Genomic DNA, 27,632 nt, shown 5'->3' with positions numbered 1-27,632 from the left:
TTACATGCATTTAATTTATATTAAAAAAAAATATATATATTAAAATATTAATTCATTGTTAATATAATACTCATAAAATGTGAAGTTAAATATTATAAATGCAAATCTAAAATTATACTATTTTTGTTGGGTTGTCTTTGCTGGCTGCAAGCAACAACAACAACAAAAAGAAGAGAGAAAAAAAAGTGAGGACTGTATACGATTCATGTTTAAATGACTTGTTTGTTCTGGTCCTGTTGCTAAATCAGACAAAAAAATCACAGTCATTGACTCAAATCAGTCTAACAAATTATTTGCTGAATCCGTCAATTGAATCAACATCTGACTGGATGTTTATGACAACATATTAAAGATACACATTCATTTTAACACAAAAAAAACCTTATGTTTAAAAGAATAATATTGTTTTGTTTAGTACTTAACTGGGGCTGTTTCACTCATTTAAGCAAATATAATGTGGGTAGTTGCCAAAATGAAGATAAACATGGAGAGTATCTGGCTCTTCTAAGTGAAATCTTCCTTTGAAGTGTTATGATAGTTGTGCTTTTACAACAGGAGTAAATTAACAAAGAAGTACAAGGAAGAAAAGCAAGGCGTTCTTACACTTTTTATTTCTTTTTTATTTCCATGTGATCTGTTTCTCCTCTCTGTTCACCTCTAACTCCCCCTCAATGATCCTGCCATGAGCACAGTGACAGACCCCTTGGTTGCATAATCAACATAAAACATGAGTCCTCCAACACAGGTCAAAAAGTATTAGACAGGGTGTGTGTGTGTGTGTGTGTGTGTGTGTGTGTGTGTGTGTGTGTGTGTGTGTGTGTGTGTGTGTGTGTGTGTGTGTGTGTGTGTGTGTGTGTGTGTGTGTGTGTGTGTGTGTGTGTGTGTGTGTGTGTGTGTGTGTGTGTGTGTGTGTGTGTGTGTGTGTGTGTGTGTGTGTGTGTGTGTGTGTGTGTGTGAAAGAGTGATGTCCTTGTTTCCTGTCTTTTCCCCAAGTCATGTTCAGAGGGGGTATCGTTCACCCATGGCTGGGTTTCCATGGCCACAAGGGCCGAGCCAATCAGAGCGCAGGGCCACCATGTGCTCCAGACGAGGAAAAAGCCCGTTGGCGACACATATGCTAGCGTGCTAACGCTAACCCAGCATCTTTGCATTTGCTCCGCGGCTCTTCCTCCCTGGCCTTTCCAGCTCATTTTGATCCCCTCTGTCCTTGAACCTTAAATCTATCTTTAGTTTTAAATAGCTTGATGTATTAATAACAGTTATGGGTAGAAGTAGAGGTAAGGGGAAGGAGAGACAAGTGCCCCTCTGACAAACAAGCTTTAAATCAACCTGTAAAAATAGAAAAGGAGGTGAGACGCATTCCATGGAGTTTCTCCTACTTACAAACTTTGTCGATTTATATTGTCTGACGGGGTGTTTATACTGTAAGAGTGTGTAAGGTAGAGAGGAAAGAGAGAAAAAGAAAACATTTGCTGGAGGATTTATTGCAACGTAGAAGGCAATTTCTGAATATTTTTCTTTAGGCCAACAACTGATTTTTCCTGTGGTTTAATGCACTCTAAACTGTAATGGAATTTCATTGTTTGCCTTTGGAAATGATTGTGTCCATGGAAATGGAATTCCATTGTTAGAGTCTAATCTCCGTTTTTATGCAGCATGCTTTTCATTTATTATGGAATCATCTGCAGGTATGGGATTATGAGTTGTCAGTGGAGGAACACATAGCTGCTCTCTCTCTCTCTCTCTCTCAAAATGCACACACAGACACACATTCTCGCACATACCTTGATCAAAGGCCTAAAGCTCAGATTTTGGAGAAATCCCCTCTATGGCAAGTCATCGTTTCCATGGAGACTGAAATATTTCCTATACTCATTCTAAGCTGTGCCTCACTTCATGGTACTATTGTGTGTTTCTTCTCTTCTTTTCTTATTCTTTTCACTGCCAAAAAGGGATTTTCTTACTCAGTATTTTTTTCTTGTTTTCCAGTACAAATATCTAAACATTCTTAAATCAAGATACATTTTGATACAAGATACATACTAGAGAAGCAAAATGACTTATTTGATCAGAAATCAATACTTAATATCATCATATGAGTTTATGCCATGTGAGGTAAGAAAAACTGGTTTTCCTTTAGTCTTAAGCTGCCCATTACCTCATGTCCAGAATTTATCTTAGATTTTTGTACTGAAAAACCAGACAAAATACAGAGTAAGATTTTTTTTTAGCAGTCTTCTTGGAAGCTTTTGCATCTTCTAAGAAAAAAATCTGACAGGTCAAAACAAGGTTCAAATATGGATTATAGAAATGGATTTAAGCCATCTAAATATCACACACAGGTGAGAGATATTTTGCATAAGAAGCTAAAAAAAGTTAAGACACAATTCACGAGTTCACACTTACAAATAAGTTAGATAGAATAAATGGTATGCATATTTGGCGTGCTGTCCGAGGAGAGGGCTCCGGGCTCGGTATTCGGCCCGAACCCACAGTACTCCCCCCGTATTGCTGGTTTAGGAAGTAACCAGGCGAGTGTGAGGAGACGGGGTGGTGGAGGGATGCTGAAAAACTGTCGAGGAACGTTGGTGAGTCAAATGAGTATGTATATAGGTCTCCACTCATGCTGATTGGATAGAAATGTTGATTACTGATTGTTGACAGCTGGTTGGAATGATGTGATAATTGGATCAATTATTTGAACGTGCTCCTCCTGAACTTTGTTTATAAAACATAATTTATGGAGGCATAGAGAAAGGTACGGTAAAGCACACGCAGAAGCGTTAATATGTCACACAAGCATGCAGCACTAATATGCTTCAGCTGTGGATTAGATTTAGCAGTCAAGGTGCATGATGGCACACTAAGTTTATACATAATTCATGTTATTAAGAGTCAAACCTGTGAATGCTGGAGCCTACGAATTTGGGATTTGATGCGCTCTCATCATTTAACTCCCTAAAGTGCAGAGAATAGTTTGAGACCTGAATTGTTATATTATGCAGTGAGTACAACGGTAGAAAGTAGCTGTAAATATTTTTGTCCTACTTCAACAGCTTGCAGTTAGCGTTCATGGCTTTGTGTTCAGGGGCTGTCCTGCAGTACCTAGAAGATGATGACACCAGTAATGGTTCTGTGATTTCGAACAGTGACTACAGCTTGAGGTCAAGACAACAGCTAGTGTTGCTCCACTGTTTACAACTGTGTTAAAGATGTTCTAGGGCCAAGCTGTGTGTGTATATATATATATATATCAATGCTGGCGTGCAAGGGAAAGTATTTCCAACAATGTGTCTAGAATATCGGGGTTTTGTCCATATGGCCTACCGGAGAATTGTTGTGTGTGTGTGTGTATGTGTTTTTGTTTTTTATCTGCAGGGGAGAATTTGATGTCAAACCCAGTGCAGTCTTGCTGAATTTGCCTCCAAAGGAAAACCGTGATTGTGAACTTTCTCTAAATCTTTACTTCACTGTGAAATGGCGAACACAACCCTGTTTATAGCTGTAGTGCCAATGTCAACATAGCACGTAATGCAATCATTGCTCCAAAAATGTTTAGTACTTCACTAGCTAGGTACAGCTGAACACAAATTTTGATGTATTAAAGGGCACCTATTATGGAATTTTGAAATTTACCTTTCATGTAGTGTGTAACATAGATCTAAGTGAACAAAAACATCCTGCTAAGTTTGAAATATGAAAGTGCACCGTATATAAAGTTATTGTCTTTCAAAAGTGAGAGTCGACTCTGAGTCATTTTTATGAATCGTTAGAAGACCGAAGCTTTTTCTTTGACTAGTTGACGTCAACTTGTCAAGTTATTTGAATATGATACGCCCACTTATTGCGCTCCAAGGTCAGGGAAAATATCATGGCGACGAGACGCTGTGTTCTGAACATACTGTCTATGGTTCTGAAGTGCAACTCAAAAGACAACTTTTTTCATCTGCCCAAGGCGGAGCATTTGAAGACTAAGTGGCTACAATTCACTATACCACAGAAGTGTAGTCCGAGCCTTGTGCTTTGTTCGCGTCATTTTGAAGACGATTGCTTTTTTTAAATGCAATCAAACTTGGATTCGCTGATATTGAAGGAAGGTTCAGTTCCAAGTGTATTTGCATCAGCTTCCTCCTCCGTATCACAACCTGTAAGTGCTATTAATAATTTTTGCTTTCATATTTTATGTAGCATGCTTAATAATTATTTTGTTTGTTGTGTAAGCACCGTTTAGCTTCTAGGTCTTCAATGACAATTGTATTGAGATATGTGAAGTGTTTGTCGTTGTTTTCGGAGTTGTCTAAAGAATAAAATAATACCTCGTAGTAACGTAACTGCATTTTTTTTTTTTGTAAAAACGTTATGTTTATGCATCGGGCTAACGCAAACAAAGACTGATTGTGCTTTTACAATATGAACTCTGGGCTATGCTCGCTAACATAACATTAAATTATTTATCTTATTTTTCGTTTTTTACTACAAACTATAAAGCAGTGGACTATAATCATTATTATAATACAATTTAATTGATAAAAGCATCATTGTACTCCGTTTTAAAAATAAGTATTATCTCTGTAAACACTGCTGGGTCATCTGACCAATCAACGCAGATTAGCGTCGCGCAAAGGAGGGGTTTGAAAAAACGAGTCGTTGAACGATTCATTTGGGAGTCGGTGAGCAAATCAGGTAAAAATAAATGCATATTATACGAAAACAAAAGTGTTTTTTGTCATTGCATGCATGTAAAACTGTTGTTGGGGACTCCCTAAACAACATTAGGAACATTTTAAATGTCATAATAGGTGCCCTTTAATCAAAGACACATTTGAGATTCATGCGACATCGTGTCGATGGAACTTTGTACATCGGGCCAACGTCGGCCCGACGTACGTGTGCTATCTGGGTGGTGTTCAAGTGTAAGTGAAATCTGTCCACTTGTGATCTGATCAACTGAGACAGATGTTAATACCAGGAACCATAGAAAACAAGAAAGATCAGAATGAGGAAATGCATGGGTGATAAGTAGAGGTCAGACCAAGAAAGAAGAGAGAGAGAGAGAGTCCATAAGGAGAGTAGAGATAATGAGGTGAGCTGAGGTAATGTTGACAGTTCCCCTGAGTTTATTCACTCACTGATCAATTATGTGTGTATGTGTGTGTGTATACAGCATTGTTTTCTGCATCGCTATTTAGCGGCAGTGCTTCACAACAACGAAAATATATTACCTAGGTTGTGTGTTTGCAGTTGAATGTGATGAGGTTTTAAGACTAGCTGAAGAAAAAATGATGCCAAGACAATAAGTAAACAACAGTTCCTCATGTCTTTACTGGCTGCACACAAAGTGCTCAAACACAGTCTGATTCACACACAAATGACCCTTATCAGCCTTTTCATTCAAAAAGACCAATGACTTGTTGGTTTATCAATCAGTCAAATTAATTACTTCAATCTTTTCAATATATATATATTTAATGTTTTTGAAAGAAGTATCTTATGCTCACTCAGGCTTTATTTATTCGATCAAAAATACAGTAAAAACAACCTTGTGAAGTATTATTAAAATAAGTTTTCTGATTTAATCTATTTTAAAGTTTAATTCATTCCTGTGATTTCAAAGCTGTCTTTTCAGCATCATTACTCCAGTCTTCAGTGTCACATGATCCTTCAGAAATCATTTTAACATGATGATTTGCTGCTCAATAAACATTTGTCATTATGGTCAATGTTGAAACCAGTTGTTCTGCTTAATATTTTTGTGGAATCCATGATTTTTCTGGATTTTTTCATTATTATTTTTTATAGAAAGTTCAAAAGAACAGCATGACCCCAAAATTTTGACTTGTATGACAATGTGTACTTAAATATACTGATTCATAAATAAGATTTGTTGTATTTGAATAAAACAGTCATTAAAATTAAGCTTTATCACAATGGTAGAAAACTATGAAACAATGGTAAAAGACTAGTAGTTGCACTTTTCCGCTGTTCACGCATGTTTTTATTGTTACATTTTGAAATGATATAGAAATATTATAACAAATATATAATGACTTGAGTAACTTGTTGATTGACTACAACAGCAACATTTTTTTTCTCCATTCTGTCTCATCAGCCTCGTTGGTCAAAAATTCACGGAGTGACAGAAATGGCTTCTCAGGTCAGTAGCCATTGTACAGTGCAGTTCTTGATAAACTTCCTCATTTATACTTGTAAATCAAAAGCTCAATTTGTTTTCACGGATCATTTGTTAACGTCATTCTGTATGCAAAATTTATAGGCATAATGTCGTATTTAAAAAGTATAGCTAATGATCCCATCATTTGACAGAACGCTGAGCTGTAGGAATTTAATCCTGTGGCTCTGAGCATAGATATTTGGTCATTATAACAAGCAATTTAAACTAAATCTGTTATTAGGAGGTGATGGATCTTAAACAATGTCTAATGCTTGCTTGTGTATCATTATTAGAAGATTATATTGTATTAATTATTATATTTATCATAATAATTCTTCAGACAACAACGCAGTTTCTAGATTCTAGCTTGTGTGTTTATTTAAGTGTGTTTGTATAACCGGTAACGATTATCGCTTTGATTCTCATCAATTTAACAGCAGTCTAATAAAGACGAGAGCTCTGGAAATGACAGCAATCAATACCATAATCTCTCTAAGTGTTTGTGTGTGTATTTTTTGATATTGCACAATCCTATGAATCATGAGGCATTTTTACTTTTTTCTTTTTAGCAGCGCATACTCCACCACATCATTAGCAGGACCTGTGTGTTAGTGTAAGCATATATTGAGTACATACATGTTTTAAAATTAATATTCCATTCTACACATAATGAACCAATTTTTACATTGCAGGACAAGCTAACACTATGTCAGAGGCTCATAGACTCATAAGAGTACAGTACCTGTCTATGGCGGCTGAATAATGATCAGAGAGGCAGAATGGAGGTCAGGGTGAAGCAGCAGATGATAATGGACATCTAGGGTGAGATAGGGATGATGAAGGCAAAGGACGTGAGCAGGGTGCCAAATGCAGGTAAAAATTGTCTTTGGCAATGAAGTACAATAGAGTGACTTTTCACCTCAGCAGGTTCCAATCGTAAAATGACATGGTGGGAGTCATATTGTAAGAATGAGAAGAATTAGTGTCAGTTAAGACATTTATGATGTTACAAAAGATTTGTATTTAAAAAAAAATTCTGTTCTTTTGAACTCTCTATTCAATCAGGAATCCTGGAAAAAAAGTTAATGGTTTCCTCAAAACATTAATCAGCACAACTGTTTTCAAAATTGATAATAATAAGAAATGTTTCTTGAGCATAACATTTTCTGAATTTCTGATTTTAAACAGCAATATTGTTAAATATTATTACAGTTTGTTTCATTAACTTATTGTAGCCTTGTTGAGTGTAAGAGACTTCAAAAACATTCAAATACCTTACCGACCCCAAACTTTTGAATGTTAGTGTTTAGAAACCTGCCAATGATAAATGAATTATGTTTCACAGGGTGTAAAGGGGTGTGTGGATTTGAGTAGATTTTGTCTGAACTTTTGTTTTGCTGCACATCTCAGCTCTTTTTTGAGTCATTTCATTCATCAATTCATTTTTTTTTTTGCTGAACTGCACACCTTTTTGAGATGTGCTTACACTGGTCATTCACTGTATCATCAATAGGTGCCTGTCATGAAACTAGAAAAAGTGGGTGATGGGCTCTTTATCAGAGTTTTGGAGAAAGTGTGTCTAATTTGATTTACACTGTTCTGCTGTGAAGTTACCAATCCTGCAAAACATGCTTTGCATAACCCCAAAAAATCCTCTTAGATGGAAAAGATGGTGAAGGCGAGAGGAAGAGGATGGATGAAGTTAACAGTGACACACAGGCGCAGATGAACAGATGAATAAGGGACAAGGGAGAGCTGAGAGAAAGAAGGGATTGGGGGAAGGGTTGCTGGGGAGATTAATCCTGTTCACCCTTTTACATAGACACATGCAGTACATACACAGTCTGTGATCCATTTTTCTAACAGTTCTCTTTTAAGATGAAGCATATATGTGTGCATGCATGGTGCACATGTGTGTGTGTGTGAGGATTATAGACGTAAAATAATGGCCTTTTCTGTGAAACGTACATGAATGTGAGCAGTATTGTGTATGTAAATGACTGTAGCGTGTGTCTATTCAGAGCAGTCTGTCTCTCTTCCCCCAAGTCATTTACAATTTCTGCATGGTTTGATGAATAAGCTCCAGTGTTTGTGTGGATGTGTGTGTTTATATAGATAGATGAGAGAGAGAGAGAGAGAGAGAGAGAGAGAGAGAGTGAGGTTTGACCTCGGTTTTAAATATACACTGTTATCTTCAACCATGCTCTGTCCTCTCTGTGTTTAAAAATGACATCTCTGCAGGCCATTTTTTTCATCACAGTACATTACCATTCATAGAAATGCTGGACAATATTATTATTGCATTCATTTACAAAATGCTTCTCTGGAGCACTTGTGCTGGCATTCTCTTCTTGCCTCTGGATTCCCTCTGTCACCTCACTGCTGTCTTACAAATGGACTCAGCTGAAGGAGAGAGCTACAAAAAATGTGTCTGTGTGTGTATGTGTGTTTTTCTGTTAAATAATGTGAATTATGCAATTTAAATCTTCTGCCTGAAGGATTGCAACTGTAAATAGCATACTGCCTTAGCTGGGCTTTCCAAAAACACACACTCATAAACACACATCACACATGTACACACTTGCACTTTCCATCTAGTGTAATAGTTGTGAACCTTGTTATTTTGAACCACAAGCCAACTACTTTCTCATTGCTTTCCTGTACAGATTTGTTGTTGGATTGTTGTTGTCCCAATGGACCCATTCGATTGCTGTGAGACAGGAAGTACTGTAAATAAATAAAAAAGGACCCTTTGCTGTGTGAGAAAAGTAAATACACGACTGTTCAAAAAAAATGTTTGTATATCTTATAATTAGCAATGTTTAAACCAGTTGTGTGGCTTAATATTTTTGTGAAAACTGATAAAAAAATGTTTTGGATTATTTGAATTACTGGCATTTTTTAATTTAATGCATCCTTGCTGAATAAAATAATTAATTTAGACTCAAACATTTTAACAGTACTTTACGTCAAATTTAAAATGACAAAACTGAAATACTTTACATTTTGCAAAGGATCTAATTGGTTTAATTAAAATTAATTAATGCAAAATGGAGAGAATAAAAATTTGCATTTTTATTGTTACTTTTTGAAAGAAACAGTCCTCATTTTAAGTTGGACATAATATCTTGTGCACTGAGTAAGTCAGTTGTCAACTCACTGAGCTGAGTATGATTCAGACCAGTGAGACTCAGGAGTTTGATTCCGACAAATTTCTTAAGAAGAACCGGCCTCAAATTACTATTCACTCGTTTGTTTATCTTGCACTTAGCCAGAACAAAGTGATAGAAGGATGTGTTGATTTCTTTTTATTACTTTGTGGCTCCTTCTTTCTCTGATGTCACATCCTGTCTCTGCAAATTCTCAGCACAGCTTTATGCCCCGTGTGTGATTTTCATCTAGCATCTCTTTCCAGGTAACGGCACTCCATTCACATAGTTGTGCAATGATACATTATATACTTCCAGCTTCCCCCAGAGCTTCAGCAGGACATGCCAGTCTGTCTGTTTAATTAACAGTGTCTCTGAGGGGATTCAGCATATTAGACGTACAGCAGTTGAACACAAACGCGCCAGAAATGTGTAAACGCTGGTGTGTGTGACTCCCGTAGGGGATCACTAATCACTTTACCCTAACATTAGCTAAAACTGAGCAGATGTTCCCCCACCAAAAGATCTTGAGTTATCCTTAATGAGAGCATCCACTGCAACACCTCTCACTTCTTATCTGAAATCTCTTATCTGAAAAATTATAGATAGTCGTAAATGAACACCTTCACCCAAACAGGCAGATTAATGACAGAGGAGTCACTAAATTTATACTTATATATATATATATGTGTGTATATTTTCTTAAAGTGTGACTCTAAATGTGGACCACACAGCCTCAAGCATCACAGAATCTCTCTCTTCTTCCTCAACATGCGTTCTTCTACATCTTTTTTCTCTTCATTTAGTGCATTGTACCCTCCTGCCAGTTCTCTTTATCTCACCTTTGCAGCCTGCCTACCCCTCCCTTTCACACTTGTGCTCAATATATCTCTCCTTTCATTCTCATTTCATTCTCTCACTCCCTTCCCGATAACACCTTTATAATTTCATCTTCTATATGTATATATTTTTTTGCCTAAAAGCCTGTCAGTAATCAAAGTTGTCAGGGTGTCAGTATGAAAAACATACTTTAAAAAACACATTTAGCTGACTCAAACTTTGTCATTTATGAGGTATTTTCATGATGTAATCAACAGCTATTTTTCCCCTGAAGGTGTTTTGATTCATCTTCTTTCTGCTATAGTCAACATGTACCTAATATCTTACCTCATTTCATATTGGTAGGGAAGGCACTTTTCAGAGCGTCTAGCGATAGCAAGTTAGCTTTGAAAGCATGAGATCCTACCCTCACTTCAGAGTGTCTCCAAAGCAACACCTTCTTCAAAACACATGAACGCACACAGTAGAGTCTGCAAAGCATCACGAGACGAGAGACGCTAATTAAACTTTCTCATGTCTCAAAGCACATATCATTACAATAATAATGAACATAACTGACCTGTACCACCTGACTGCTGCAGATTCATTTCGGCGTTGATAGTGTTGACATAGAAACGCATAAATTCGAGTCACGAACCGCTTCAGGTACAGTATAACGTCATGGGTTTCCATCTATTCCAAATTACATTAGTGAACACAGCATAAGCTTGTTGTTTTGGTTCAGGAGGAACCTGACTGGTTGCAGTGTTCGGTGACTGACATCTCTCTAAAACTGCATAGCATGAAACGTGCTGGTGACGCATGATGTCTGCGTGAGAAGGGTGTGCGGAGGTATGAAAATGTATTTTGACTGGCAGTTAGGGGACTGTACCATTGCATTCAGACCGAATGCAATGATTGGACGAATATTTTATGGTCCTACGCCTTTCATAGACGATATATACAGTATAGATATAAATACATGTAGACCATTTACCTTTGTGGTTGCTATCAGGATGTGAAGAGACTTTAAACCAGAATAACACAAATGTTTCTGGAACAAATTGCCTACCCTGCCTTTAAGCAGTATTGTGTACTCGAGACTCGGTCTCGAGACCATATTTAAATGGTCTCTGTCTTGTCATGGACTCGTGTGCATTTTGACTCGGAATTGACTCGTACTCGAACATATTAGGAATCTGACTTATTCCCGAGTCCACTCGAGTCCCATTCAAAATATTTCATGATTATTACTGTATGTTAATATTTCTTTAAATTGTTGTTTGATTGAAATATCCAATGATTGCTGACTTTCTTGTGCGCAACTGCGCATGACTTGAGACTAACGTTTGCGGCGCGCAAATGCAGCAGGACCCAGGTCAGATGTTTAATTGTAATAAAATTACCTTTACACCACCTACTATGTGGCCTTTTTACCATTACTGTGTACATGATTCCATGGTATATTTGATTTACTGTTCAAGTATGGTGCCAATTTTATTGTTACCACCAAATATTTTACATATTCTTGAAGATATCTTTAGGGCTGGTTTCAGACCCAACCTTAGGTTATCGAACCTCTCTGGTCTCGTCTCGGTCTCAACTCGGACTCGACTCTCTCTGGACTCGATCTCGATCTCGACTCGGACTTGACCCTCTCTGGTCTCGGTCTCGACTCAGTCTCGACTCGGACTCGAGTGAGCTGGTCTTGGTCTCGACTCGGACTCGACCCTCTCTGGTCTTGGTCTCGACTCGGACTCGACCCTCTCTGGACTCGATCTCGACTCGGACTCGACCCTCTCTGGTCTCGGTCTCGACTCGGACTCGACCCTCTCTGGTCTCGGTCTCGACTCGGACTCGAGTGAGCTGGTCTTGGTCTCGACTCGGACTCGACCCTCTCTGGTCTTGGTCTCGACTCGGACTCGACCCTCTTTGGTCTTGGTCTCGACTCGGACTCGAGTGAGCTGGTCTCGACTACAACACTGCTTTTAAGTGTAAATAAGTTTCCTGTGGAGGGTTACCATTTACTTCTTTTGAACTCATAAATAAATGTTGAGATGGCATGGCATCTTTGGCTTTTTAAAGTAATTTTTTGACGAGTTTCTAAAGGTTTAAAGCTGACTGTGGTATAAGACAAAGATTACTGTTTGCAAATGTGTTAGAGAGAGACCAAGAAAGGGAGCTACCGTGCTAGAGAGAATGTGCCTGTGTTTTAACTCCCAAGTTAAGGCCCTGATATACTTAGTCAATAATTTATCCTTGCACATCTTTGTAATCCGTATAATCTTGAATCAAAATAAGTTCCATCTCTATAACGACATCTCTTCACTTTTCTGACATGTTCACCAGTGTGAGGGCGGTACAACCTGTCACTCAAGTGAGTTCACAGCAATAGCAAACCGCAACAGAATCAAGTCCCGGACTACAATTTCTAAAAGTGTCTTGAAATTCAAAGTTGAACAAAATAATGGGAGGTTTTTTTAGTGAATGCATTGAAAAATTTTGAGCTAGTGGGAAGAATCAAAGAGCCCATGTTAAAGCCTCAAAAATGGAAAATAAATAATGGAAAGATAATTCGCCTTTTGCAGATATAAAAGAGAAAGTCTGTAGTGTGTTTCTGCATCTTGTTACTAAACTTTAATGTTTTAATGAATCATTAAATTAATATTTGATGATTGAATACACTGATGGCCTATAATTAACCACTAAAGTTTGATTAAGGGCTGTGTGCTGTGGGTTTTATCAGGGATTATAGACATAATAGGTAGTGCATTGTAATGAGCTCCAGCAATAAACTCCAGCTAGTTTTTATGTCCCTTAATAAACATACCCCGCTAGCAAGCAAGCACACCAAATGATGGTAAATATTTGCTGCTGTTTGTGCAAAATTTGTGTAAAACTCACCACAACCACACGGTGAGTTTTACATTGAATGTATGACACAACGTTAAGATGTAAAAGTTTTGTTACCTTTTATTCATGTTTTGCCTCTATAGGAAATATATAAGACTTTCCTTCAGAATACTTCCATGAAAAACTATAATCCCAAAATAGATGCCACATTTATCTCATATCGGAACAGCAAACATTTTAATCCTACACACCTCCCAATTTGTTCTTCACAGCGCTGTCTGCCTTCTTAACACTAATTAAATATCTGCCCTCCCACCACTAATTAAAAAGTGTTAGGTACACAGGCGGGTGCTGGGCTGCCTGGGGAGGTAGAGGTATTACAACCTTTCTCTCTCTCTCTTAGTTATGTATTTAGCAGGGTTTATGTGTGACTAACTGTGTATTCATGACGCTTACAAACGCCTCAAGCTGTGCTCCAACACATTATGTTTACACTTCACCTCCCCTCTATACATACGGAATCATATACAAAGTATTTCCTTAGTGTAGAATTGGCGATACTGATCACCGATACGATCACCAAAATAAATAATACTACATGATAAAAGAAGGCTTCAAATAGACCCACTGTGGTTATTTAGATACTCTTAACAACAATGAAAGTATAAAAAATGTAAGATGAGAAAGTATCATGAATTGACAACTCTTTATTTATTGGCAAGCAACATGTGCAACATATTCCATCCCTACTCTTAAAGGTGATTAGGAAAAACTTAGCAAATATAGCTTAACAAATATAGTATTCCTGTAAAATATATAATAAAAATAAAAAACAGAAGTCTTCTTTATCAATATAAAGTAAACAAATGTAAAATCACTGCATATAGGGCTGGGTAGTGTTAAAAAATATCGAGACCCGGGGGGGTACATGCCTCGCGCTCAAGTGCACGCATAAAGCTTGCCGCAAAGCACTTGCAAAAGTAACCTAATCATTATAAATGTGTTGTTTTTGATTGTTTATTAATAAACTAGTGTTTTCTGAGTCAGTGTTGGCTGCAAAGATGTTGACGATACTGACTCGTCATCTCTGCAGTCTAATGAATGCACTCACGCCTATAGAGAGAAAAGCACATTTCATTTGGATTACATAAAGAGAATTTGTTTTCGATTGGAATTTGTTTGTTTAAAAGTAGACATTTTAAGCTTTCTATAGATCTATTTCTCATGTCTGTGAGGCAAGTAGCCTATACGCAGAGTTTCGGTTAATTTATGTGACGCGCTCCAGTTCTTCTTGCAAAGACGGAGCAACTTTCTGCTCTTAAGTTTATTCCGTGCACTGTCAAGTGCTTCATAAGATTTGTCTTGGCAGCAATTAACTTTTTGCAAATATTGCATCGTGCGCTGTTGGCATCGAGCCTGCAGAAATGTAGCAACACTTTTGATCTTTTACACATCTTTTACATCTATGGGGGTTGGGACGCTTACACACTACAGCCTCACGTGTGAGCCATGTCTCTGGGCGTAACCGGCATAAACTAGTATTTTTCCTTGATGCCTAGCCACAGCCAATCATGCAGCATGCTTATTGGCTCACTGATGTTAACGAGATTTGGTTCTGAACGACAATACATTTTTGATACTCTATGTTATCGAGGCAATTCGATCAGTGCCTAAAAAGTATCGAACTCGATACCCAGCCCTAACTGCATAGTCTTCCCTCTATAAATTAAATATAGATTAATCTATATTTATACATAGATTAATTAGGCTGCTGTCACTTTAAGACCTAATACACGGATACAATATACTGTTTACGTATGCAACTTATTTCCAAACTGTTTATGTTCACTTAAGACATAACCAAATACTCACCAAGCTGGGCATTTTCAAATATGTCTGTGTATATTTGTTCGGCACGAAGCTCAAAGTTCACTTTGCTTGTTCGTGTTCCACTCCGCCTCGGACCGCCCGCACAGAACCTGGTAAAAAAATTGAATTTAAATTCTTTTTGCAGTCTTTTTGATTTTAGGAGCTTCTTGTTGGTAATTTAAATGGATAATTCACCAAAAAAGTTAAAAGCACAGAACAAGGGTCTATATGGTAGAGCAAAATAAAATAAAATCTTTATTGTGCGGCCATTATCATATTCTGTCATGAATGAATCACATTTCATGTTGACTGAGAAGTCAACATTTCTCATTGATTCCCGAGCCAAAATCTACATCAAACGTCTTCCATAACAAATCATAATTCCTGGGAAAATGTTTTCATTAAACATTACAACGCAGGAACGCCTCACTGTCTACAAACTAATGTACTCGCATTAAATGATTGTTTTCTTATCACACTTGGGGAATGTGTCGAATTTTAATGAGATTTTTCCCACTGACTGGCTGTGGAAGTAGCTGTGAAATCCTACGATTGTAATCTCGCCTCACTCTTTACTGTGAGAGAAACACATAAAGAGAGAGTGGGAGAGATAAGAACGAGGGGGGAAACAGGGTTTGGATAAGAATGCGAGCACTGGAGATCGCTGGAAGCTCTAATTTAAGCCATGACCAAAGATGGTCAGATGAATAGAAGAGCAAGCATTAAAAAGTTCCCTTCCTTCCAGCAGTGTGCTGTGAAAGTGCTAGAGAGAGAGAGAGAGAGGCTTTAGAGAGGAAGTAGAGGGGTAAGCGATAAGGTTATGGGAGAGATATTGCTTACTCGCTTATCTGTGACAAGTGTGCATGTCTTTGTGTTTGTGTGTGTAGAGGAAGGAGGTTGCGGCAATCTCAGTTTTTTGTTACAGGCTGAACATCACCCGTGATTTTGGCTTTCTTCTCTTGTTCTCCCCTCATCATTGTCTGTTCCCCTGCCGTCAGGGATATTAACCCACCCAGCCTCCCACATCAAAACCATAACACTCCCCCCTCAAACCACAACCCTCTCTGACCCAATTTTTTGGGGTAAAGGGCTATTGTGCGCATTTGAGAGTCTCCCCCTCGCGCATTCTTCATTGCGACACATGCTCGTGTACACGCATACAGTATGTGTGTGTAGGTCTCTTGTGTTGCTGTAAGGTCAGTTGTCTCTGATCTCCAAGACAGATCTTCAAAAGAGAAGGATGCAGAAATGAGCAGAGGGAAAGCAGACAAAGAAAGGCACGAAAGACAGAATGTCGAGTATGTGTGAGTACAACTTTCACGGCGTGTGCTTGTGTGACTTAACAGGCGAATACATCAGTGCTGTTTGACCTGACTTGACTTGAAGTCAGTATTTCTGCGAACAGGATGGGACTTTTTCCTTGTGTCTCTCAGTAGATAAGACATGTGTTCTATCATGTGCCACTGCTGTGAACCAGGGGATTTATTTAGCCTTTACAAACTAATGAAACAATATTGTTAAAATTACAGTTTTAATAATATTAGAGCTGTCAAAGGGTAACAAACGTTTTTCTCTATTCATTTATATATTTATGAATGAATTAACTATTAACTACTGTAAAATTGTAATGAAAACGCTAAATGATATTCACTGTTTGGGATTCATTTTGCTTTGCTAAACCAAACAATGTTATTAAAAGTAAAGTTTAAATAATATTAGGACTGTGTGTGTCAACAAATAAAATAAAATAAGTATTTTTATTTATTTGTTTGTTTTGTTTGTTTTTGTTTATTCATTTACTTTTATGATCTGTTTAAAGATAATTATCTGTTGCAATAATACTAATACAATGCTAAATGATATCCACTATATTATAAGGTAGTAGGAGCACATTTTTTAATTTTTGTTAAGGGGGTAATGCAGCTCTGGGGGTACATAAGACAAAAAAGGACACACTCCTGCAAATGAGATGGCAGAGTGTGTGTGATTGAGAGAGAGAGAGAGAGAGAGAGAGAGAGAGAGAGAGAAAGAGAGAAAGAGAGAGAGGGAGGGGGAGGTGGATGGATGGATGAAGGGTATAGATTGGCTTTGACATGGGCACAGGGGCATTTTGCTGAATCTGAACACTGTCTGTCCCTGCCAAGGGGCAGGGCATGAGAAGTGTGTGTGTGTGTGTGTGTGTGTGTGTGTGTGTGTGTGTGTGTGTGTGTGTGTGTGTGTGTGTGTGTGTGTGTGTGTGTGTGTGTGTGTGTGTGTGTGTGTGTGTGTGTGTGTGTGTGTGTGTGTGTGTGTGTGTGTGTGTGTGTGTGTGTGTGTGTGTGTGTGTAGAGACCCACAAGAGTAGCAGGGGACTCAGGTTTAAAGGACGATTCTGGTGAAAAATGAACAATTAACACATGGTTACCGAGACAGTACACGTCGCGTACACCAGTCGAGCCACGAACGCCGTGCTAAGTGAGCTGGTCAATAGGTTTAAGTCATAGTTCAGCTCACGTAGCACTGCGTTCGTGGCTCGACTGGTCGAGACTGTTTTCCAAAGATGTCTCCTGTCTGTATACGTGACGTGTACTGTCTTTATAAAATATCTTCTTATTAAACTGTCTGTACACTTACAAAGTTCTCAATGCTTCGGTTTGCATGTAGGGACCCTCATTATGCTACCATGTTAGTGTGAGGCTATTTTGAGCCTTGTTAGTGGTATTAACTAGCGATTTATTTTTACTTATATTCGATGCCCCATATACTAGCGTTATAAGCTAATCAGTTTTTAGAGATTTACATTTACATTTACTTTTATCCAAAGCGACTTACAACTGAGAACTACAGCAAGCGAGTCATCGTGAAGAGGCATAAACAACGCAAGAAGTGCTCAAAATACAAAGTTCAGGCATTGCTCAGAGTAGCATAAGCCAAACAAGGGAGGATTAAAGAAAAAAAATTATATAAATATTATTTTTTTTATGTCAGGTGCTCACGGAAGAGATGAGTTTTCATTTGTCTTTTGAATGTTGTCAGGGATTCTGCATTCAGGACGAGGGTGGAGAGATCATTCCACCAGCATGGAATCGTGAATGAGAATGTTCTGGAGAGTGATTTTGTGGCTCTCTGTGATGGTACCACGAGCCGTCGCTCATTGACCGATCGCAGGCTTCTGGTAGGGATGTAGACTCGTAGGAGCGAGTGAAGGTAGGAGGGAGCTGAGCCTGTGGTCGATCTGTAAGCAAGCGTCAATGCCTTGAACTTGATGCGAGCAGCGAGTGGTAGCCAGTGCAGAGAGATGAACAGAGGAGTGACGTGGGCCCTTTTGGGCTTGTTGAAGACAAGACGAGCTGCAGCATTCTGGATCATTTGTAGAGGTTTAGTTGCACATGATGGAAGACCGGCCAGAAGAGCACTGCAGTAATCAAGCCTAGAGATAACCAGGGCCTGGACGAGAAGTTGTGTTGCATGCTCAGTTAGGAAAGGCCTGATCTTCCTGATGTTGTCGAGTGCAAACCTGCATGATAGAGCTGTCTTTGTGATGTGGTCTGTGAAGGTCAGATGGTCATCAAATGTTACTCCAAGATTTCTGACCGACCTTGATGGGGTGAATGGGGTGATAAAGATAAAACTCTTTACATTCGATTACCATGAAAACACATCCCAGAGAACGATCGACTCGGTAACCATGTGTTATTAACCCCTAGGTTCATTTTGCGCCGGAATTGTCCTTCAATTAGTGAATAGTATCAACAATTATTGAAGGAATGCCTAAATGGATTCAGGACAAAATGTGTTGGGTTGTGCTGCATGAGCTTGTTCTCGGTTTAGAAAGATATATAATTGTTCCGAGGTTTTGGGTGAGTAAGAATTTCAAGATGTTTTTAAAACAAGTCTCATATGCTCACCAATTGATCATCAATTTGGTCATTTAGTTGATCAAAAATACTGTAAAAACAGTAATTTTGTAAAATAGTGTTACAAATTAAAATTACTGTTTTCTATTTTAATATATTTTCACATGTCTTTTTTTTTATACCATTACTCCAGTTTTCAGTGTTACACGATCCATCAGAAATCATTTTAAGCTGATTTGCTGAATCATTTCTTCTTATTATCAGTTGTTCTGCTAGCGGCTTAATTTTTTTTGTGGAAGCCATGATACTTTTTAGGATTCATTGATTAATTGAAAGTTCAAACGGACAGCATTTATTTGAAATTGTAACGATGCAAAAGTCTTTGTCACTTTGGATTTAATGCATCCTTGATGAATAAAAGTAAATTGAGCTAAGTAAGTTCATTTCTTACTGACCCAAACTTTTGAATGTCTTATATAGAAAATTATGAAAGGAGGATATCACAAAACTATTAGTTATGAGATATCATATCTAAATTATGTTGTTAATTGTTTTGTTGTTGTTGTTTTATATTAAATAACTCTTATCTCTCATTAAGTAATGTTATTAGCATGACAAACAGATGCATGGCAAACAGATTCAATTATTTTTTAACTTGGCATGAAACCACAGAGGAGCGCTGCAGAGGATTTTGTCCCTTGACATAAATATAACACAATTCTAATGCTGATTAGCAATTTATTTTGTACGAGCATGTCTAATACTGACACAGGAAATCATTTTATATTATTTAATTGTTGTTAGTTGACTCCCTGTGGCCACAGCCTTTGTGTGAGCGAGCGTGCGTATGTCACAGATACAAAACAAAGTCCTTTACTCCCTTTGGGAGTGAGGGCTATTTCAACCTTGAGAGACAGAGAGTGTAATAGAGAAAGAGAAACAAACAAGTGATGGTGAGATGATTGGGGCATTACAGCAACAGCAGTCATTCAAGGACAGATGCTTAAGAGTGACCAGTGGATCTGTCTCGTGTTCTGTACGTCTTTTGTGTTTTCAGTATGTGTGTGTGTTCATTGTTTGTGTGGCTGCATATGAGCCACATTCTAAGACTATGTTCCTTACCCCTAGTGCCTCTACCAGCATAGTGAGATGCAGATTAAAGGTGAAGGGCTAGTACACGTCAGCGCATGCCCACCGCTGAGGTCCTCTTCTGGGCAGGAGGAACAGGAAAGCCCTGGACCCTCTGGTTCTGTTGAACCATGTCAGGTCCTGTTTTCAAAGTGACCTGTGAAAAGAAATAAATTAGCCTATTATCTTTTCTCTCTGTCTCTTTCTCTTTCTCAAACATATACTGTATACTATATACCTGGATTTATACTTAAGATATTATAATATTACATGTCTCCCCTTGTGTTTGACTGCTCAGATGCGACCTTATATGGTCATAACAATCAATACCTCATATGCTTTATTGGATGGAGAAATCCAAACATTCATTAAAAAAAAAGCAAAACAAGAACATGCAGAGACAAACCAGAGAGGTCACACACTCACCCGCTCACCACAGCTGTTCTCCCTCAGGGAAGATTTGTGTGGTTCAGGCTCACTGCTCAAGGTAATTGTGTCTGCGTATGTGTGTGTGAAAGAGAGAGTTCCGTTCATTGAGTCTATTAACACTAGGTTGACCTTTTATCAAGCAATATATCTAGCAGAATCCACAATGAACTATATATGGATAAACTATTGGTACAATATTGGTTATTGCCTGATGTCTGTTTTATTTTTCAGTTTTGATTAAATTATTGGATAATTGTGCTAATTTCCTCCATTTTTTTTCATTTAGATTACATTTTCCTTCATCTAACGTTCACTAGAAATTAATATACTTATAAAAACACTTATAATTTAATAACACTGTTAAATATAATCTATTAAATATAACAAATATCTTAAAACCTTTTTTTTGACAAATAGTATAATTTTAATAAAGGCCTTTTTGGTTTTCAGCCATAACATGAAAATAATTATAGCCACATCCTTGACATATTATAATAAAGTTTGCATAAAACTTTATACTTAGTCTAAAACTTAGACTGTTTAGTTATTTTGTATTTTTACTTTGATTTATAGTATTTCTAATTATGCAAATACAAATATCTACTTCAATAATGAAAGACCTAAATATCCAAAACACTGTCAATAAGATCAAATCATGAATAAAATATGATAATGGTTGTATCATTTTGCGTTCATAGCTCGTATAACGCTAAATAACCCTGCATTTTGGTCTGGTTTCTGTAGTAAAAAAAACAAAAACAGATTCACTTTTCATTATTATGCACTTATATTTGAAACTCTCTGTGTTTGTTCACAGAGTCTGTGAGCTGTGCAGTGTGGGACGCTGTCTGCCCCGTTGTCATCAGACGTCATGAGCTGGAGCTTCCTGACGCGTCTGCTGGAGGAGATCCAGCACCACTCCACGTCGGTGGGGAAACTCTGGCTCACTACGCTAGTTGTCTTCCGCATTGTGCTGACTGCAGTGGGCGGCGAATCCATATACTACGATGAGCAAAGCAAGTTTGTCTGTAACTCGGGCCAGCCGGGATGTGAGAACGTCTGCTACGATGCTTTCGCACCGCTCTCGCACGTGCGATTCTGGGTTTTTCAGATCATCCTGTCCGCCATGCCCTCTCTGCTCTACATGGGCTACGCTGCCAATAAGATCTCCCACAGCGAGAACTTACGGGGTGGCACAGGGGCCGGTGATCCAGCTGCAGGCGACTCTGCAGGAGGCGAATACACCCAGCGTAGACCAAGAAAGATGTACTTCGGGGCACGGCAGCATCGACCAGGACACGAGGATGGGGAAGAACAACGTGAAGACGACCCCATGATTTACGAAGTGCCTGAGATAAACACACGTCGGGAGTTGTTGCCACCACGACCCAAACCCAAAGTGCGTCACGACGGGCGTCGGCGTATCCGAGATGATGGCCTGATGCGAGTATATGTGCTACAGCTTCTGACGCGCTCCGCACTGGAGGCTGGCTTTCTGGCGGGACAGTACCTGTTGTACGGTTTTCGCGTGGAACCGATCTTTGTGTGCTCGGATAAGCCCTGCCCGCACCATGTGGACTGCTTCATCTCACGCCCCACCGAAAAGACCATCTTCCTGCGAATCATGTACGGCGTCAGCTGCCTTTGCCTGCTGCTTAACGTGTGGGAAATGATTCATCTCGGAGTTGGAACCATCGGCGATGTACTGCGCAAGCGAAACGCAGCATCCACTGATGATGAGTACCAGCTTGGCCTGCTTGCGACGGGTGCCGTGTCCGTCGGAGTAGGCGGGCCTTCGCTCAGCGAGGGGGAACCAGGAGGTGGGGTTGGGGGTGGTGCTAGAGAAGCGGACTATGTTGGTTATCCCTTTTCCTGGAACACTCCTTCTGCGCCACCAGGCTACAACATTGTGGTGAAGCCTGAAACAATGCCGTACACAGACCTGAGCAATGCCAAGATGGCGTGCAAGCAGAACCGTGCCAACATTGCACAGGAAGAGCAGCAGCAGTACGGCTCCAATGAGGACAACTTCCCATCTGCAGGTGAGGCGCGGCCGCCACCCATCAACAAAGACGTGATCCAGTTAGAGGCGGCGATTCAAGCCTATACCTTGCAGCACAATGCTAGCAATAACCACGACGAGCTCAACGACACTAATGACATCGATGAGAAGCCTCAGAGTAACATCACCACAGTACCTCAGAAGGAGCGAAAGCAACGGCCCAAGCATGGGAAATCTGGGAGCGCTGGGAGCAGCAGCAGCAGCAAGTCAGGAGAAGGCAAACCATCTGTCTGGATCTGACATTTGCACGCACACCTGAATATTACACTCAGTGGGCAACCTCTTATCCATTTCTACACATTCTAGACACAAAATATTGTGTGTATCCCACAGATTACAAAGACTGCAATTTGCAATTGGAAAATATGCTGTATATATATTTTTAAATGCTTTCAGTGCCTTAAAGGAACTTGATCTTCCTAAAATAATCTTGTGGTCTCAAGATTATGTTAAGCTCTAAGAACATTCCCTCATAATCCTGAAAAAACTCATCCGTTTTTCAAAGTTTGGAACTATTCATTGAGTTACTCAGTGAGAGAAAGTCTTCCTATCGGATCCCTTCGGAAGAGTGATGACACTACAATCCGATTCCAAGCCAGCTGTCTTCTTATTTCCAGTGTTAAACAATAACTTTTACATTACAATGCTATAACAATGCAATGATGCACCAGTGTAGTGGTGGTACTCTGTGGTCTTCAAGACCCAACAAAACAGTCGTGTGAAATAAGCTGATAAACTGTAACAAACACACAAACACATTTAGTGCAATTTTTGGTCACACTGAGAGCTATGGGTGTTAGAAGCATCAATGTCTTTTAGTTCTTGAAATTCTAGGTCTCTGTAGCCATCAAGACTTGGGATATTTAGTTGACGGATCCTTATCCTTCTCTGTTCTTGTACTATCCCCTACTGGTGAAGAAAGCAGTTGCAGTCTACTCTTATCAGCCATATAAATATATACAGGGTTCCCTCAGTCCTAGAAAACCTGGAAATAACAAGTTATTTTAAAAGTGTGATTTCTAGGCCTGAAAAAAAATCATGGAAATTAATTTTCAAAACTTAAAAGGAATATAAAATAAGCAAGAAATTAATTTCAGTGCTTGTTTTCTTTTTCTTTTTTTCTTTTTTTTATATGTATGCAGTCAGAAAATATCCTAAAGTGTGGGAACCCTGTACATTTAGTTGCATATGAAAATGATTTTTCATTAAGATTGACTTTACAGAAGCTCATTATGTATTGTTGCTATTGCTCTAGTGAACATGTACTTGTGGGAACATTCTCTGGCTCTAAGAGACTTGATATACAGTAGCAGATCCAAGTAGCAGGTCTAACTTGGTCCAAATGGAGGTTGAGAGTTTAACAGTGCAATCAATGTAGATATCCAAGATACACAAACACTTTCACATGCACACTGTGTTGAGTCTTCCATTTTCTCTCTTACTGCCACATTCCAACTTGCGAGACTTTTGCCTTTATGTGGGATGTTTCAATTTGTGACGATTGCCATGGGAGACCAAATACTGTTTGTCACAATAAAGACATCAAGCTACTATGCAGTCATGCGGACTGAGGAAAACACGCCATAGAACACCATTGTGTGTGCCTGCGTGTGTGCGCGCTTGCGTGTAGCTGAGGATGAGAAGGTGGGGGAGTGATTGCATGAGTGCATGTGAGAAATTTTTGATTAACGAATTAAAGAAATAAAAGATAATCCCTTTACATATCAGCATTTCAGCAGTATTTATTGATGCTGAAGATTGTGGCATTAGATTTGCGGTTTCTATAAGAGAGACTTGACTTGTTTGTATTTTTAAACATCAATTAGGTTTCTTTTTTTTTTATTAGCTTTTTTAATACTTGGAACTCAGCAGTGTCCATATGATTTGATTATTACAAAATATGTTTTGTAGGATTTTTTTTATCATTTTGTTGCCTTTACTTGTATCAAAAACAAAACAATTTGATGTATGTACTTTGTAGTCCGCCAGTTTGCTCCGTGAATCCTTTTTTATAGTCATAATCGATCCCTTTAAATATGATTTTGCATGGGAGGGAAAATAGGAATGTTTTAGGGGAAATTCCACAGCACTCTTTCCGATGGAAAACTCATACACAAAAAGGATTTATCAGTGTAACTACTTTGACCTTTTATGTGTGGGTGCGTGTTGGGAGTTTCTAGCAGCTGTATATCCGAGCGCTCCAGATGGAGTGAGTATAAGAGACCCCTCTGTCCCACATCTGAGCACCACTGTGTGTGTTTACGTTTGTGTTTTTTAATATGGGAGTGTGTGTGGAGTTGGAGTTAGATGAGGTAATCCTCAAGAAAAACCTCTCTCGTACTTTTGTCAGCTGTCTGAGAAAGAGAATCTTAAGTAGTAAGCTACTTTACTTCAGAGTTTGACACATCGCTTTGAAAGCAAGTCTTCTCAGCTGGTCGAAATGAAGTATGATGGCATTCTTCTTACTGATGAGTATGTGTGTGAGTGTGAAAGCATGCGTTTCAATTTATCGTCCTTTCCTGGTTATCATCAAGCCAGTAATGTGTTTGATAAGACCTTTGTTTGTCCTGACTGCTATGTGATTCTATAAATGTTGTCACTGTGTTTGAAAATGAGGGAGAAAAAATGCATTTAATGTGCCAAGCTGGATTGTTCAGCGATTTCCAATTTTTGAAAACCCTCTCTTTGGATTTTGAAATGCATGTTCAGAGCTATTTTGTTAATAAAATGAAATGAATGGGAATTGTGTGTATGTCTGAGAGCGAATATGTGCATTTGGCATTAAAGACACCCGTGTCAATGGAATATTTTTGATGGTTCGTGAAGGGGTCAACCTATTATTCATCCCTATCTTTGACAGATGATGTATTTGTGCGGGGGCGAGCCACGTTTGTCGCTCTAACTCATGTCCAGAACATCAACTGTTTCTCCGTATTTGTCAAAGCAGGTTTCTCTCAGAAGGGATTCCATAAGCCATCAGATTGGCCTGTGAACCATTAAAAGATCATGGGGGGAGGGGGGCACAGTAATGTCAAATGAGGGAATGTCTTTCCCTTAAAAGGGTGTAACACATATGCAAAAAAAAAACCTCTTGCCAACATGAGCGGAATCCCCTGAGTGTGTGCGGAACAGCTTGCAGAACGTTTAGAACAACAAAAGTGTACTCCCCGGCCATCCATCCATCCGTTCTACAAACCACTATCCTCTTAGGGCCGCGGGACTCCCCAGCCAATTGACTGCAAATGAAAATATGGACAACAGAACAAGCATCAGGAAGAGAGATAATATTGGAAGGAGGAAGGAGACAGATCTTACACTTGCCCTAACAGTAACATTTACACACCAAATGTACAGAAGGAGCTTTTCCATAGTTTCCATAGACCGTCAGCAATTTAAAACTGTGAGAATTTAGGCCCTACTTGAGTCGGCCAAAGCATAATTTACAACCCAAATAAATTAATTGTAAATTAAATGTTTACATTAAATGTTAATCTAGGGAAAGTTTTGCACAAGAACAATATTTTGACATTCATGGCAGCGTTGCGCAGTTAGAGGTATTGAGGGGTCAGGACACAGATCCAAATATTAAAGGGATAGTTCGCCCAAAAATTACTTTCTTCTGTGAAACACAAAAAGTTTTAAAAGTGTTTTGGACAGCGTTCTTCAAACAATATTATTTTGTGTTCCACAGAATAAAGAATGTCATAGGTTTGGAAAGACGAGGGGGTGTGTAACAATATTTTCATTTTCAGATGAACTATCACTTTAAACATTTTGTTAATGATTATTTTTGTTAGTTTTGTGCATAATGTGCATTTACATGTATTCATTTAACAAATAATGAAAACCAAGAGATTTATCAGCTGCCAACAGTATATGGTAGTTTAGTACTGCTTGTTTTCATGAAAACATATAGTTCATTGTCTTTTGAGTCAGGCTCATCATCACATTAAATTGAACTTTGCTACTCTCATTTCCTTCCAAAACAGATGTAGATCACTACCAGTACCAACCTTTTCAAGAGAATGGACTTTGTAGTTTGATTATAGGGGCCCATCTGTCGACACCTACTTTTAATTCACATGCAGAGGAATTTCAGAAGGCACAAATTGCCAAGCTGTCCTATCAGAAGAAGCTCCAGTGAGTGCGAAAAGCCTTTCTACTGGCCAACTTACTGTCATCAGACTGTCCCTGAATGGAAAGAGTCAGTAGGAGTTCACTTTGTACTCCTTTTAAGCCAATTAAGAACCAAATGAACTGACTCTAATAAATCTGCGTTTGAAAGGTGTGTGTGCTAATGATTTAAAGAAGTTCACCTAAAATGTTTAATTATGTCATAATTTAATCATGTCTAAACTCTTTTTTCTCTTTTTGTGCCTCATTCATTCATTGTAAAAAAAAAAATACATCCCCAAGTCAAAATTTTCTAGTGACTGATAACATCTAAATTTTTCAATTAGTCTGACATATTATTTCTTATTGAGCCAATTTTAACAGACTATTGCAAGAACTAATTCAATTTATTGTACAAAATTTCACTTGGGCCAATTAAAAAACTTAGATGTAACCAGTCACTAGAATATTTTGACTTGGGGAGGTAAACATTTTTTTACAGTGTTATAATTACAAGGAAAGAAGCAACTAGTAGATTATCAAAAAGAACATGAGACTGCTGCTTTCAATTGACTGTGAAAGTATAATAAAAGTAGTCCATATGACTCATGCACTATATGATGTCTTTGTAAGTCATAGCTTTGAGTAACAAACATACATTTAAGCTGTTATTCACTTAAACCATTCCCACCAATGCGCTTTTAAAGGGCGACTTCACCACTGGCAAACTGGGCTTTCAAGAAAACGTGGCTGCCTATACAGTAAATATATCAAAATAAATCTGTGTTCTGAGCGTCTTGTTGAATGACGTTCTGTTCAAAGTGACCAAAAGTAAACCACAGTCCCACAGCTCTGGCACTAGCGGCATTATCTTCACCAGAAGGAAAGCCTATTTTCTCCTCCTGGGCCAACGACTCGACAACGCATCCCCGGCCAAGCGTCAACCTGCCCAGTACATGAACTGCCCTTATCGAGAGAAATCGCTCATCTGCCCATATAGGAGAAAGCGTTCTGTCAGCGTCTGCAACACACCTCCCTGGCAATTGATATACACCACCACCGCCGTATTGTCCGTTCGAATGAGAACATGCCCTCAATAAGACTATGCTATATGCTATCTAAATCGTTATCGCTAGCACAACACGCTAGTATCTCACTAGCCTTGTTTCCCTTATTTCTCTTATTTCTCTCGATAAGGGCAG

General features: G+C 38.7%; 1 protein-coding gene and 1 long non-coding RNA gene across 8 annotated transcripts in view; one reads left to right on the top strand and one right to left on the bottom strand.

The window, feature by feature from the left end:
• The window catches only part of LOC307004520, a 28,925-nt gene extending 8,969 nt beyond the window's left edge, over positions 1–19,956 (bottom strand). The window contains exons 1-2 of the long non-coding RNA XR_013799060.1: positions 19,821–19,956; positions 14,866–14,972 (exon numbers count right to left, since the gene is read on the bottom strand). This is a non-coding gene — a long non-coding RNA (uncharacterized lncRNA). The remainder of the gene's footprint in view (positions 1–14,865; positions 14,973–19,820) is intronic.
• Positions 1–25,120, top strand: part of gjc1 (gap junction protein gamma 1) — a 31,265-nt gene extending 6,145 nt beyond the window's left edge. Inside the window, exons 2-5 of one of the 7 annotated variants that reach the window (XM_079623794.1) lie at positions 6,110–6,154; positions 6,745–6,785; positions 6,865–7,045; positions 21,073–25,105. In XM_079623794.1, the coding sequence (XP_079479920.1) occupies positions 21,127–22,557 (1,431 nt within the window). In that variant the 5' untranslated portion in view covers positions 6,110–6,154; positions 6,745–6,785; positions 6,865–7,045; positions 21,073–21,126 and the 3' untranslated portion in view covers positions 22,558–25,105. Of the gene's footprint in view, positions 1–6,109; positions 6,155–6,741; positions 6,786–6,864; positions 7,046–15,979; positions 16,167–20,176; positions 20,314–21,072 lie in introns of those variants that run through there. The other 6 variants (XM_079623791.1, XM_079623795.1, XM_079623796.1 and 3 more) reach the window with 6 other exon arrangements.
• Positions 25,121–27,632: the final 2,512 nt, after the last annotated feature.

The sequence above is a fragment of the Phoxinus phoxinus genome (assembly GCF_949152265.1).
Source record: "Phoxinus phoxinus genome assembly, chromosome: 1".
NCBI classification, from domain to species: domain Eukaryota; kingdom Metazoa; phylum Chordata; class Actinopteri; order Cypriniformes; family Leuciscidae; genus Phoxinus; species Phoxinus phoxinus.
The sequence above is the reverse complement of the archived record's forward strand: the minus strand, read 5'-3'. Positions and strand labels throughout refer to the sequence as shown.